A 13,428-nucleotide genomic window follows, 5' to 3' on the forward strand; every position below is an offset into this window, starting at 1 on the left:
AAGCTAATCACCAGCTCAGGATATACATCTTTATATATCTCTTACACACACCCCCATGTAATTATTTGTAGATATGTATTTAATTAGGCAGAGATGTGGGCCAAAAAGAAGTCTGTGAGGGAGCAGAGACATTAACTCTCTCCTGCTCAGGGGTATGAACAACTCCAAGAGGCAGAATGCACCAAAATCAGCAAAACCAGCCTCTGGTTGCAGGAGGTGTGTCTGGGCACGCTCTGCTTACCTGAGCCTGCCACACCCCTGAGCAAACCCAGGGCAGAGCCTCAAATCCCACATTTCAGCCCCAAACCCTGCCTCAAGTTCCCATGGGCAGCAGGCAGGCACAGGCATTCCAGTTTCTCCTGCTATGGGAGCACAGCAAAAGCTGCAAGAGAAACCTTCCCTTTTCCCCCTGAAACTGCAACCTGCTTGCAAAGCAAAGTGAAAACACCTAACACTCCCTGATGAAAAATCTGCAGCAGGAGTGGTATTCCCTGCATTGCTCCCACCCTGGTGGTATTGCAGAGGGATGATGCAAAATGATGGGGGGAGTTGAAAATGACCTTGATGCTCCAAAATCATCCAGCTGTAACCAAGGTCTGCTGTACCACAGACAAGCAAAAGCTATGGAGAGTGAGAAAAGGCAAGAATATAAAATTAATTTTTTATATCACAAAGGTGCCCACCTCTCCCTAAGCAGCTCTAAGACATGATCAACTGCCTGATTAGTGTGTGGCCATCTTTAGGAAGAATGCAAGCTTTCTCCACCAGCACATGGAGAGCAAGCTGAACAGCAGCCAACTTCAGGAGAGGCCATTTCACAGAGAAGAATTTGGTGCTGATTTTCTCCTCAGCATCCTCCTTCCTTCCCTGGACCAACCACCTGCATCAGCAAGATTTGGGAGACAGAGGAAAGATGCTGCTTCTGCCTTTGCAGGCTGCTCCTAAGTGCCTGACACAGCACAGCATCCATCAACAGCAGTTCCCGCATGGAGGTTGGTTTTGTAAAGTGAATTTGAGCCTTTTTCCAGCACCGTGGGGATGGAAGCCATGGGATGGAGAGAGTGCAAGGAGGGTAGCAAGCAAGACAGGGTGCTCTGTCCCAAGATAAGAGGGCAGTGTGCCACAAGGGTCCCTGGTCCCCATCCCCAAGCACCTGGGGAGCCCATCTGCCCACGGGGAGCCAGCATCCTTCCCACAGCCACTTCCCTTATTTGGTGCTCAGGAGCTCAGATCCTGTACGGTTTCCAAGAAGTTGCTATGGTGATGAAATGTAACCCAGAATGATGTTTTTCTGGCTCTGTGCCTTTTGTCGTCTCCACCCTGTCCCCCTCCTGAACCCAGCCTGGATTTAGTGGTGCACCCTGGCCAGGGTGAGCATCCCTGCCCTGCTGCATCCACTCCCTGGGGTGCCCCAAATGCAACAGTCCTCTTCTTGGGAATTGAGGATTGACAACTCAGAACATGAAGGGAGGAGTCATCTTCCCTGGAGCATCACCAGAGGCAGCACTTGAGGGGTTGTTCAGGCTTTGAGGACCCCAGACTTGACAAAGGGTGGCTCAGACTTACACTTGGTGTGCAAAAAGGACCATCCCCTCACTAACATTTCTCCCATTTCCCAGAATATCTTTATCCAGTGGAGTGATGAAAACTTATTCAAACAAGCACTGTACAAAACCCATCTGTGGCCCACTCTGCACCAGGGCCATCCTTGGAACTTCATCAAAGAGGATCTGAAAACCAAGGCTCAGGGGAGCCCTGGTGCTGGTTTTGGTCCCCAGCAAGGCTGGAAGAGCCCTCCCAGCCAGTCCCCTGCGGTGGTGGGACACACAGCCAGAGGTCAGGCAGCCTCAGGGACACGGCTGTTCTCAGCCTCGGCGAGGGACGAGGGTGGCCCTGGGGTCACGTTCCCCATCTGTGGGACTGTCCCCCATTCCAGGCACGTGGGAGCCAGGCAGGAACGAGTGAGTCAGAGCTGGCCCCACTTTTTACCATTTATAGTCAAAGTGAGCACGAAGGCACTGGCGGGTCCCTGGAGAGCCCAGCTCCGGCCCCCGGAGCTCCCAGCCTGGCCCTGGCCTTTAGTATTTTCCTTTCATTCCCATTATCTCTGGGGTCATCTCTAAGGGAGTAACTGGAGCCCGATGGAATTTCATCCTGTTTCCAAGGAAAAGGCCCATGAACAGCACCTCTCCCTGGTCCCCCATGGGGACCGTGTGGCTTTGTGGCCACTCCCAGGATTGTGCAGGGGTGGCACCACAAAACAGCACACAGGGGGCAGAACGTGGCCCCAAAGCAGCCAGGAAAGCAGGAGTGTGTGACCCTGGAAGTGATGACCAGGAATTAACTCACACTGATCTGCTGTCCTGGTTTGCCCCAGCTCTCACCCTCCACACAGGCAGCATCAGAGGGTGGGTGATCCTGATGGCCTGGGGGGATCTACCCAGGACCAGAGCAAGGCCATGGCCCTGAGAGGGAGGCAAGGGACAGGGTGACAGTGTGTGTGTGTGTCCCTGGGTTACCTGGGGAGTTGGGGGCTCTACCTTCCTCTTCTTCTTCTGATTCTGCTTGTTTGTCCTGGGATAGACGATCAGCATCTCCAGCCACCTGCAGGCAGAGAAGCAGAAGGTGAGGTCTGTGCCACAGGGACAGGAGTGATGCTGACCTGGTCAGGGTCAGCTTGCTGAACAATACCCAGAAACCATCCCAACCAACTCCTGGGGGGAAAATAAGCCAGGAGAAGAGGGATGACCCCAGGGCGCTTTGGCTCAAACCCTGCTCTCTGCAGAAGTGAGGCCACAGCCAAGGCTGACATGAGGCAAGGATTCAAGGATCCTGAAAGACAGTGGAGAGGGACAGAGCCTCCAGCAGGACCGTCCCCCTGAGCGATGCCAACACCCTCACACTGCAGACAAAGCGCTTTTGTCCAAGGAAGAGCAGCATGAACTCGGCATTGAGAAGTCCTGTGTCCTCCCACCGTGGCCTGACAACCTGCCCCCGCATCTCTGAGAACTCCACGGGGATCCCTGGACCACTGGGAAACATTCCCACTTCAAATGTCCCTGCTCCCCTTTCCTTCTGCCCCCATTCTGCACGCTGCTGCTGTAAAGCGTTCGGAGATGACAACATCAAGTGGGGTTTGGTTAAGCAATGAACGCCAGAAGCACAGAATGAACGTAAAATGAATTCTCCCCCAGCCAGGGAAATCTTCCTGTCGTGCTGCAACTGCAAACAAAACCAGCCTGGCTCAGCCCCAGAGTGGGAACTGCTCGGGGATGATTAATGCCTGCAGTCAGGAGCAAACGCTCTGCTTCAAAACCCATCGCTGGGCTGATGAGCAATAAATCAGCCCCACCTCACTCCGCAATGCCTCTCCCTCCCACGGCAGGCAGGACCAGCAACAAAGGCTGAGCTGGGAACCAGAGTGTGGGGAGAGGGTGGAGAGAGCAGGCCATGGGGGCTGGCCATGGTTTGGGGCAGTCACTGCTCCTGCCAGAGAGGAGAGGAGCTCACTGCCCTGTGCTGTGATTCCCTCATGGCTCTGCATCCTGGCTCCACAGCCACTGCAATATGCTGCTGTGGATGGGGCTGGGGGGACAGGTTTGCCAATTCAAGGTTCACCTGTGCTTGCTTGTGTCAGTAGGGCAGGGAAATGTCAGTGCATGAAAACACTCATCTGGTCAAAATCATAAATTCTTGGTAGAAAAATGTCTATTTCAACAAGTATTTACAGAACGAGGGGAGTCTCAACCGAAGACAAGGCTTGGAAATAGAAATCTCAGCAGAAAGTGCTGACTCTGCTGCTGCCAGGGCTGGGGGAGGCAGGAGATGCTGTGCCTTGGGAACAGTGGGAAAGAGCAAGTGTTCATCCCTTCAACTTCCTGATGGAGTTTCAAATGTCAAATTCTGGGAGGGAGGGGCTGAGCTCTGGGCACTCCATGTGGGAAAGGCTCTCAGGTGAGCAGCAGCACAGCCAGACTCTGTCACTGTGTGCTGGCAGCTCGGCTCTCCAGGGCTCTGCACCTTACCAGCACCAGCTTCAGCCCCAGCTGGCATGTGAGTGATGGAAGAGGATGTTTCTAGGTCACCACCCAACACCTGAAGCTGGGAAATTCACCCTGATTTGCTCTTTTTAGTGGTCTAATCTTCGGTGTCACTGAGCCACTGCATTCCTGTGATATTTTAACCCTCCTTGGAGGTGAGATGCTCCCCTGGGACCAAGGGGGTGGGGAGCATCCACCCCAGGATTCCACACCTGCCCAGGGATGGATGAGAACCAGAGGGTGTATGACACGCCAGCCCCAGACTTATGGGACCTGCACCAGTGGGCTGGGTGTCTAAAATGGGATGGGATCCCTAAAATCACTGTGGGGCCACCCCAGCACCCAGGATCAGCCTGGGTATGCACAGCCCCAGCAGCCAGCCTTGGTCAAGGTCCTACCCACCCTCCTCTTGCTCCTCTTGCTCCTGGCTAATGGAAGAGCCGGGGAATGGCTGAGCCCCAGCTCTGCACTCACCCACTGATGATCTCCTTGTTCTCAGCCCGGATGAAATGCTCCTTCTCTGGTGTCAGGATGCACAAGGAGAACTTCTGCCCCGTGCGGCCCTCCCCGTCCACCACATCCGTGCACTGGTTCATGTTGATGGTGCCCTGCGGGAGCGTGGTCGGCTGCAAAAAGAGAAAGGAGCAACTTTAAGGAGAGGAGAGCAGAGGAGTGCAGAGCTGAGCCCTAAATCCTCTCCTGGAGGACACCAGGGTCCTACACACCAAGATGCTTTGCCCACAAGTAGCCTGATCCATCTGTGCGCCGTGCCCAGCGCGCAGCAAAGCTCTGTGCCACACATCTGGGGACACAGACCAACCAGCACAACTCCTGCCACACCAGTCTGGTCCACTGCTGCCACTGAGGTGCTTCTCCTATGCCAAACATCCAGGGAAGGATGGCTGCCCTGTTGTGGCACCTGGACACCAAGGAAGGGCACCAAGTGGCAGCTTTGGTCTGCAGCCGCAAGCCATCTGGGCTTGGTGGGGTGGCACCTGGGGACAGGGGTGGCAAAGCAGCAAGGTCCCACTTGTCCTCAGCACAGGATGGCTCAGGGACAAACAGACACAAGCACCAGGTTTTTTCCATTAAAATTAAAAAAAAACCACATGGAGTTTGCCAGGGAGGAACTGCAGCATGGAAGGGACCTTGCTTGGTGGCTTTTCTGAACAGTGTCACCTCTCAGCCCCATAGCTCCAAGGAGACCTGGTGGAGTGGGACAGGTGGTGGCCCCTGTGGCCCAAGGGGGCACTGAGGGACATCCAGAGGGGTGTCAGCACTGACAAGAGCTGACAGGTCCATCTGGAGCAGCGCTGGCTCATCCGATTACAGCATATCCACCCATCCCCAGTGCCTGCAGCCCTCCCCCCTGAGCCATTCCATGGCTCCCATGTCCCCAGCCTGCCTGTCCCCACCAGGCTCGGTGACAATGGGGTCCTTCCAGCATCCCAGGGCAAACCTGCACCTGGGACATAAATGGCTCAAGGAGAGATCCCTCCGAGCTGCCAACAGCACCAAAGGAGGACCTAAAGCTGTCTGTGGACACCTCCTCACCCTGCCAAAGCCTCCCTGTGCCCTCCAGATGGCCAGGCCAACAAGGAGACAGATTTCTGGCAGATGCTGTTAAGGTTTTTACCATGGAAACCAGCTCCCCTGCCAGCAAAACCCCTCCAAAAGCAGCCTGTGCCATGCAAAGAAAGGGTGACAGGAGAGAGCTCAATGGTCTCAGCCTACAAACCCAGAAAATTCAGATCAGTCTCCCAGAGCTCCCAGTTCAGCCATCTGTGGGTGGTGGGAAATAGCCCCTTTCCCCAGGAAAAAGGTTTTTCCCTGCAGCTGTGTCCCTGGGTGGGAGCATCCTCTGACAGCCCAGGGGTGGCAAGGAGCCATCACAGGTGCTGCAGCACTGGGTACATGAACTGGAGCAGCTGCACATCACAGACACCAAATCCTCCTCTTCTCCTTGTGGAAATCAGCATCCAGAGACCCCCCAGGATGGTCTCCAGGATGGAGAAAGCAAAGCCCAGCCCAGACCCCCAGCAGGGCGCATGCCCAGCCTCCCACCCTGCACCGCCACGGGCAGTCAGCTCCTAAGAGGATTTTTTGTCTTAGACAACAAAAATAAAACCCTGCTTTCCGGGAGCTATAAAAACCCAACGGAAAAACTTTCTCCTGTTCCAAGTGGAGTCTTAGAAAAGTTTTTGTCTTGCTGGCCTCTGGCACAGCCAAGGCCTCCAGGACTGTAAGGTCCAGGTCCAACCTCCTTCCCCTCCCAGAGCAGTTTTACACCAGGGAATTCAACAAAGACAGGGGGGTGAGGAGGAGGGAGGGAGCCCCACAGGGAAATCTTGGGCCACTCAGTCCCTTGAGGCCCTGTAAGGCCCCAGAGGGATTTGGCAGGGAGCTGGCACAGGAGGAGAGGAAGAACCAGCACCCTCCAAGGCCATGGCAGTGCAGGGTGGCTGCTGATGCTGCCCACACCCAGCCCTGACCCGGCAGAGGAGCCGGTTTGGGGCTGGCCCTGCAGAGTGGTTTTGCCACTCAGCCCTCCTTGTGAAAGGTGAATGCTGGCATCCTGCACAGCCTGACACATGAGTCTCCATCCAGCACTGCCCCTCCGAGCCAGGACACCAGGAAAGAGTTGGGAACAAAGCTGGGAATGACCCACTTCCACCTGGCCCCAGGGATGAACCCTCCATCCCACTGCAGCTCTCCTGCATCCCACACCCCTCAGCAGCAGATGAAACCTGACAGACCAGCAGCCTCACTCACTTGGGATGTAAATTCCTTTACACCATTTGTTTCCTTCCTTGGAGGCAGCAGAGGCACTTTGAAGTGAAGCAGAATGCAAATGGTGCCTGGTGGAAACGCGTGTGCGCACACACAAACCAAGGAAAAGGGGATGCCTTGGACCCCTTCCTCACCTCTGAGCACCTGCTTCTGGGCTGGAGGGCTTCTCAAGGCTGAGAAACCTTGGAGAAGAGTGAGCAAAGCTGGTCCCTGGCCACGTGAAGACTGCGTGGCTCCAGCAGTTGGAAGGGAATGAATAAATAAATAAATGAAGAAGCAGAGAAGTGTTGCATGGCAGAGACACCAAAACAACAGGGCTGGGATTTCAACCAGCCCTTGAAGAGCAGATGCTTTGATACAAGGCTGAACCCAGCACCAGACCCCAGGGTGGCTTCGTGTCTGGGTGAGGCAGGAATGGACATTCAGCCTCAGCTCCTGACTGGTGCCAGTCCCCAGCTGAGGGACAGCCCTGTCCCCAGGCACTGGCCCTGCCTTTGCCCTCTCCCAGGCTGCTGCCAATGGGATGGAGCCCACAGGTACCCCAGAACTGGATCTGGTGGCTGGGTGTGTCATTTAACCAGGGGTAGGAGTGGAAGCACAGCAGGGTGTACCTCTGTGGAAGCAGAGGACACCATCAAGGCCACCACCAGCAGCAGCAGCTCTCCTTGAGGCCACCAGCTGCCACCAGCCCAGTCACTCGAGCAGTGCCTGTCCCTCACCAGCACAGGAAAAGGAGACTTGCATCACACGAGCAGCTCTCCAGGCTGCCAGTACCAGCAGAGGAACCAGAGACAAGAAACAATTGTGTTGCTGTTTGCCTCTGGAGTGACAGATCCCTATTGACACACACACGTGCTCCCAGTCCCTCTCTGTAACACACACAGCCTATAGAGCGCTCTCCTCCTCCTCTTCCTCCTCCTCCTCTCCCTCCCTGGGTGCCCAGGCCGTGAGTCATGCCAGGCTCTCCACATCAACAACATCAGCAGCCTCTGGATGAGATGCAGGGATCTTTGGATGGATGCTCCTAGGATGCAGAGCTCAGCAACTGCAGAGCCCCCTCCCTGGGCAGTGGAAAGGAGGGAAAGAAAGAATGGGGACTCATTAGAAGCCTGAAGGAAGAAATCCCAAGCAGGGCATTAGTGCATCCTCCTGCACAGTGCTGGATGCTTCATGGGTGATGAACCACCAGGTACAGGAGCTGATGCTGTAAATCAAAAGGGTTTATCTGCAAAGTCCCTCATTTCCATAAGGCATTGCAGGGCTGAGGTAGAAAACCAGGATTATTTCCATTTAAAAATCTCTGAATTTTCTTCCAAGGACTTTCTCTGTCATTTCTAACACACAAGTATCATAGCAGCTTGATAAAAAATACAAGGGAGCTTTGCTCAGGAGCTGTACACAGGATGTTTTGGAGCAGGTAACCCCACGGTCAGGCTCCCGAGGAGGGGCTCTGCCATGGCCTCCATGGGACATGGCCAATGCCCAACCCGTTGGCCAGGGCTATTACACAACGTGGGTTGATGAAATCTGGAACACAACCTTTAAAGAAAGGCGATGGGGCAGGGGGAGGAGGAAACCAAACAAAAGGGACATTTTACTTTCTGCCAAGAACCAGGAGGGGAAGAGAAAAAAAAAACAACCCACAACCATTTGTCTATCTTGCATGGCGGGCTGGTTGCCTTGGCACCAGGGCCTGGCTGTCCCAGGGGAGATCACAGCTCTGCTGTCCCACTCTGGGCTCAGGATCTGGCAGGCTCTGCCCTGGCTCCCAGCACTGCCCTGGAGCAGCAGCGAGCCTGCAGCGCCTGGGGAAGAGACATCCACGCTGCCTCCAGAAATGTGCCTTGACAAATGTTAATTCTCCCAGCTAAAATATTCATGAAGGTGGCTGCTGAGTGCTGCTCACTCACAGCACTCCTGAGCCCTCTGCAAAGGCAGCTCCTGTGTTTGCTAAAAGCTTCACCCATCCCAGGGCCTGGGCTCAGCTGATCACAGTGCTCCAGGCAGGATGCAAACAGAAGGGAGCAAAACCTCACTGTCACACTGTCATGGGCACATCAGGGCAATGTGGAGACAGCCACGGCTTGGCAAGGGCACAGACAGAGCTTGGACACACAGCTCCCAGCACCAGCATGGCACTGGGAGCCTAACCCAGAGCCACATCCACCATTCCCACCTGGAGGCCGCCAAGAAAGCACCAACTCCTGGGAAAGTTACAAAATCATAGAAACACCTCCAACCATTAACCCAGGGTACTGCCAGGTCCTCCACTAAACCACATCCCTAAGCACCACATCCATGTGTTTTTTGAACACTTACAGGAATGGTGACTCTACCACTTCACTGCACAGTCTGTTCCTATGCTTGACCACTCTTTCATTAAAACAATTTTTCCTAATATCCAACCTAAAACTCCTCTGGAGCAACTTGAGGCTTTTTCCTCTTGTCCTATCACTTGTTAGCTGTGAGACTGACCCCCACTTGGCTACCACCTTTCAGGGAGCTGCAGAGGAGCCCTTTTCAGCCATGCAAGGCGAGGCATGACCTCCTAAATCCCAGCTGGGGATGCAGCTCCCAAACCCCGGCTGGGGATGCTCTGTGCACACACACAGGGCTGGCTCAGCCTGCCCTGAGCTGCCCAGGCGCCAGGCAGGCACGGCTGGCACAGCAGCAGGGCTTTAATGAGCCTTTTGGGCTTCCTGCCACCAGGCACGAGGCGATCGACAGGGCCACAACGGGGCCGGAGCGCTGCGGTGGGCAGATTTTATTACACTTATAGATTGGCTGGCAGGCTGAGCATCCTGGATTTATTAAATTAGACAAAGAGGTTGAAAACAACCTCTGTAGGCTCTGCAAAAGGACGGACTGGAGGAGTCACCCACTGAAGGGCAGCAGAAGGTTGTGCTCCCACATCCCCGTGGCAGCTCTGCTTTCCCTGTGCCATCCAAGCAAGAGGCAGGTACCTTGGCCACCTGAGCACACCTTTCTCAGCTGCAAACTTCCTGTATCAGCATCTGCTGTTCAATGAAAGCCACTGAGAAACCTCCAGCCATGCACTAGGCAATGGAAAAACAGGTTTTTACCACTGGCAGGGGAATCATAGAATCATAAAGGTTGGGAAAGACCTTTAAGATCTTCCAGTCCAACCATCAACCCAGCACCACCACCATGTTCACCATTAAACCACATCCTCAGATATCACATCTACAGGGAAGTATCAAGCAACACGTCCCCTGCACTTCTGTACTCACACCTTGTGCCCCTGTGCAAGAAACAGGGGAAGATTCCCCCAGATGTCACCACTGCCTGGATTCACCAGCCTGAAGCCATCATCCCCTTTCACAGACAGAGGTACAAGCAGTGCTCTGCAGATGTGGCCTTGGCACCTACCAATGTGCCTCTGTACTGGCAACAAACCTGTGCCAGCACAAGAAGGGGAGGGGACACTTGGCCTGGTGTGCAGCCAGCAATGCAGAACATCCCCCAGATGGATAAATGCCACAAATGCCACTTCCCCCAGCCCCACTGTTGACCCTGGCTTGCTCATCACAGGTGCAGCTCCTGAGATTTGTTTTGCTGAAGGAATTCCCCACAGTGTCACCCACCCCAAGGAGGTGGGATGGGTCAGCAGTGCCACACACACCTGTCCCCACATGCCAGCCCCTGAAGAGCCCTCCTGAGCCTCCACCAGGACATAAAACAACATCAGCTCCCCTTTTGCCAGTGGGATGGAATTTTCTTCCTCGGGGAGCAGTTTGAGAAGGGGGTGAAGTGCAGGGGCTGGGCAGGAGAGTTCAGCCAGGGGCCGCTTTCAAGCAGCGTTGGTGTTTATGTCCACAGCCAGCGAGTCTAAACACTGAGCGAGGCCGGGAGCTGCCTGCAACTGCCCGGGTGCACCTCGGGCTCCTCTCCCACCCAGTGCCACCCCAGCCAGGCATGGCCAGCACCCATCCCAGGGGTGCCCAGGCAGCAAGTTTGGGGCCACACATGCCATTTGTAGCCCTGTCCCCTCGGGCACCCATCCGGCGAGTGGGTGCCGGAGCGGAGCGCGCCCGGCCGGGGCTGTGCAGAGGCTGGAGCCGGCTTGTCTTGGCCTTATAAGGCTATTTTTGCACTGCTCTTGCAGCTCCCAGCTGCTCCCCACTCCAAAGCAGGGTCGGAGTTGGCAGCCAGAGCCTAGCCTGCCTCCTTCCTGTTAACCTCTTTCCTGCTGAACAGCCTCTGAGGGGTCTGTGCATGGTGGGAACAGCCGTATCCAGTCCTGGCACAACCACCCAGGCTGGGCAGGGAGGGTCAGCAAACCCAGTGATGGTCACCAAGTGGGCTCAACCTCCCTCAGCACTGGTGTCTGACCCTCTAGGTCCTCACAGCACCGACAAATCCAGGAGCCTTTCAGGGAAGCTTGCAACCACGAATATGCACGTTCCACTTCCAGTGCTGCTGGAGAGGAAGAGGGAGAGATGCAGGAAACACTGGCACCATGACGGGAAGGACAGCAAGGTCCCACCAGGATGGGGTATCCAAAGGTTTCTCTGAGCTGCTATCCTGGCTGTTTGTGGACCAAACTAAAAGTCAAACGCTGTACAAAGAGCTTGGAGCATCTGCTCAAGCCCCATCCCAACTCTCTGGGGACCAAAGCAGAAGCCCAGAAATGCACAGGCATTTGTCAGTCCTGCAGTGCCAAAGGAGTGCAGCACCTTGCAGCCCTGCAAACCCAAAAGTTACTTTTCCCTCTTTCTCTATGGGGTTTAGATGCATTTAAAATGCAAAATGTCCTCCTCCCCGAGGAGGAGGGGGGTGGGAGGAATACATGATAACAGATCCGACCCCATCTGCTCACAGCTGCCAGCCTGGCATCTTCCCTGCTCCCAGATGCACAGGCACAACAGCCAAGGGGGAAGCAAATATCTGCAGCCTTCCAGCAAGTTGTCATGGTAATCAGCCCGATGGCAAAACCCCGGCAAGAGCACGGACAGACCAGAGCTTGGTGCAGAGATCATGACAGGAGCTTCCTGGAGAGGGAACTGCAGTGGTTTGGAGGTGGGAAGGAAAAACGGGCTTCATTTGCATCTTGATACTTGAATCTTAAATTGCACTGTTCCAAATTGGCCTTGTCAACTTTATCCTCCACCCCCTCAGTGTAGGAGACGAGTCCCAGGTGGTCCCTGCCAGGCACACATGTGCAGGAGCTCAGCACCACCTCGGTGCTCACAGCCTCCACAGCACCCAGGGGCTCCACCAAACAGCAACCACAGCTCCCTAAGGTCACCCACACACAAAGATGGCCATGCACACAGTGATGCCAGTTTTGGACACAGCTCAGGAGGAGGAAAGCTTGGATCGAGGCAGGATGACCTCTACCCATGTTGGCCAGCCCCAGTTCCAGCTGGAACTGGATTTCTGCTTCATGGGGGTGAGGGAACATGACCAAGGTAATTGTCATCCAAGGAAAGCAGCAAATTAGATCAATCAAATCCCTGTACCTCCCACTAAGTAAACACTTCTCCCTTCCAGCCCAGAGGGATAGGAGGGACAGGTCTCCTCCTCCCCAGCCATCCTACAACCTCTCCTGCAAATGCAAATAAGCAGAGGAATCACTGCAAAGACACAGGGACAGACCAAGCCATCAGCAGCATCACAGCCATGAAGAGCCACCTCCAACAGCCACTGTCTGGAGCTCTGGATAATTTCAGGCCCTGCAGCCGCCGTGGTGGGGTACCCCACCTTCACTCCCCAGGACTGTCAATGCAGGGTCTTGTACTCAAGATCTGCAGAGGGGGAGATGACAGCCCTGGGGATCAGCAGCACCAGACCCACCGGAGGCTCAGGCAACTCCCACGGGCGCAGATGCTTCAGTGGAAGTTCTTGAATCCGGCCAAATTAGTCTGGAAATCTCATTATTCCCCAGCGCCGCTCTTATGAGCTTTGCAGAGCTTCCTGCCGGGCTGGGAATACCAGGAGGCTGGGCTCCCAGGGCACTGGGGGTCTGCAGCTGGAGGTGTGAGGGCCAACCCAAGCCAAAGAGGTTGGCTTGGTTTGGCCAACCAAGCAGCAGCCACATCCTGCCCCCCACGCCCCTACAGAAAACCCCACACTCACCCTGCATTGCTTCCAGCAACTTCCAGACCAGCTTGGACCCTGCAGACCTTCCCAACAGCTGAGGTGATGGCTGGAGAGAGTTTTCCAAGCTTTGACCATTGGCCATCCCACCAAATGGTACAAAATGTGAGCCTTCTGGGCAGTTCCAAGGAGAAAAGTTCCCAACAGGCACACACACACATTGTGGGGGAAGGAGACCACCCAGCAGCAGCCTGAGCTGGGCTTTGCTGCCACAGGTAGGACGCAGCGGAGGCACTAACACTGATAGCAAAGAGCTGTCCTGGCCAGGCAGGCACCACCAGGTTCAAAGGCAAGTGGCACCTGGGATAAGAAGTGCTGTAAATGCCCAGGAAAAATTCATGACTAACACATAGGGCTGCTGGAACCATCCCAGGGTAGCAGCATTTTCTCCCTAAACCTGCTGCTCACATCTGGCTCCTGTAGAGTACAGGGAGAGGAGGGAGTTCACAGCCATGTGCTGCTCCCAACCCCTCCTTTG

General features: G+C 55.1%; 1 protein-coding gene across 9 annotated transcripts in view; it reads right to left on the reverse strand.

Annotated features, from left to right (window-relative positions):
• LOC120513241 (myosin phosphatase Rho interacting protein) overlaps positions 1-13,428 on the reverse strand; it is a 73,192-nt gene that overhangs the window by 37,795 nt on the left and 21,969 nt on the right. For all 9 annotated transcript variants that reach the window (XM_039732442.1, XM_039732443.1, XM_039732439.1 and 6 more), the window contains exons 4-5: positions 4,515-4,666; positions 2,520-2,604 (exon numbers count right to left, since the gene is read on the reverse strand). In XM_039732442.1, the coding sequence (XP_039588376.1) occupies positions 2,520-2,604; positions 4,515-4,666 (237 nt within the window). The remainder of the gene's footprint in view (positions 1-2,519; positions 2,605-4,514; positions 4,667-13,428) is intronic.

The sequence above is a fragment of the Passer montanus genome, unplaced genomic scaffold (genome assembly GCF_014805655.1).
Source record: "Passer montanus isolate IOZ18808 unplaced genomic scaffold, ASM1480565v1 scaffold8, whole genome shotgun sequence".
NCBI classification, from domain to species: Eukaryota; Metazoa; Chordata; class Aves; order Passeriformes; family Passeridae; genus Passer; species Passer montanus.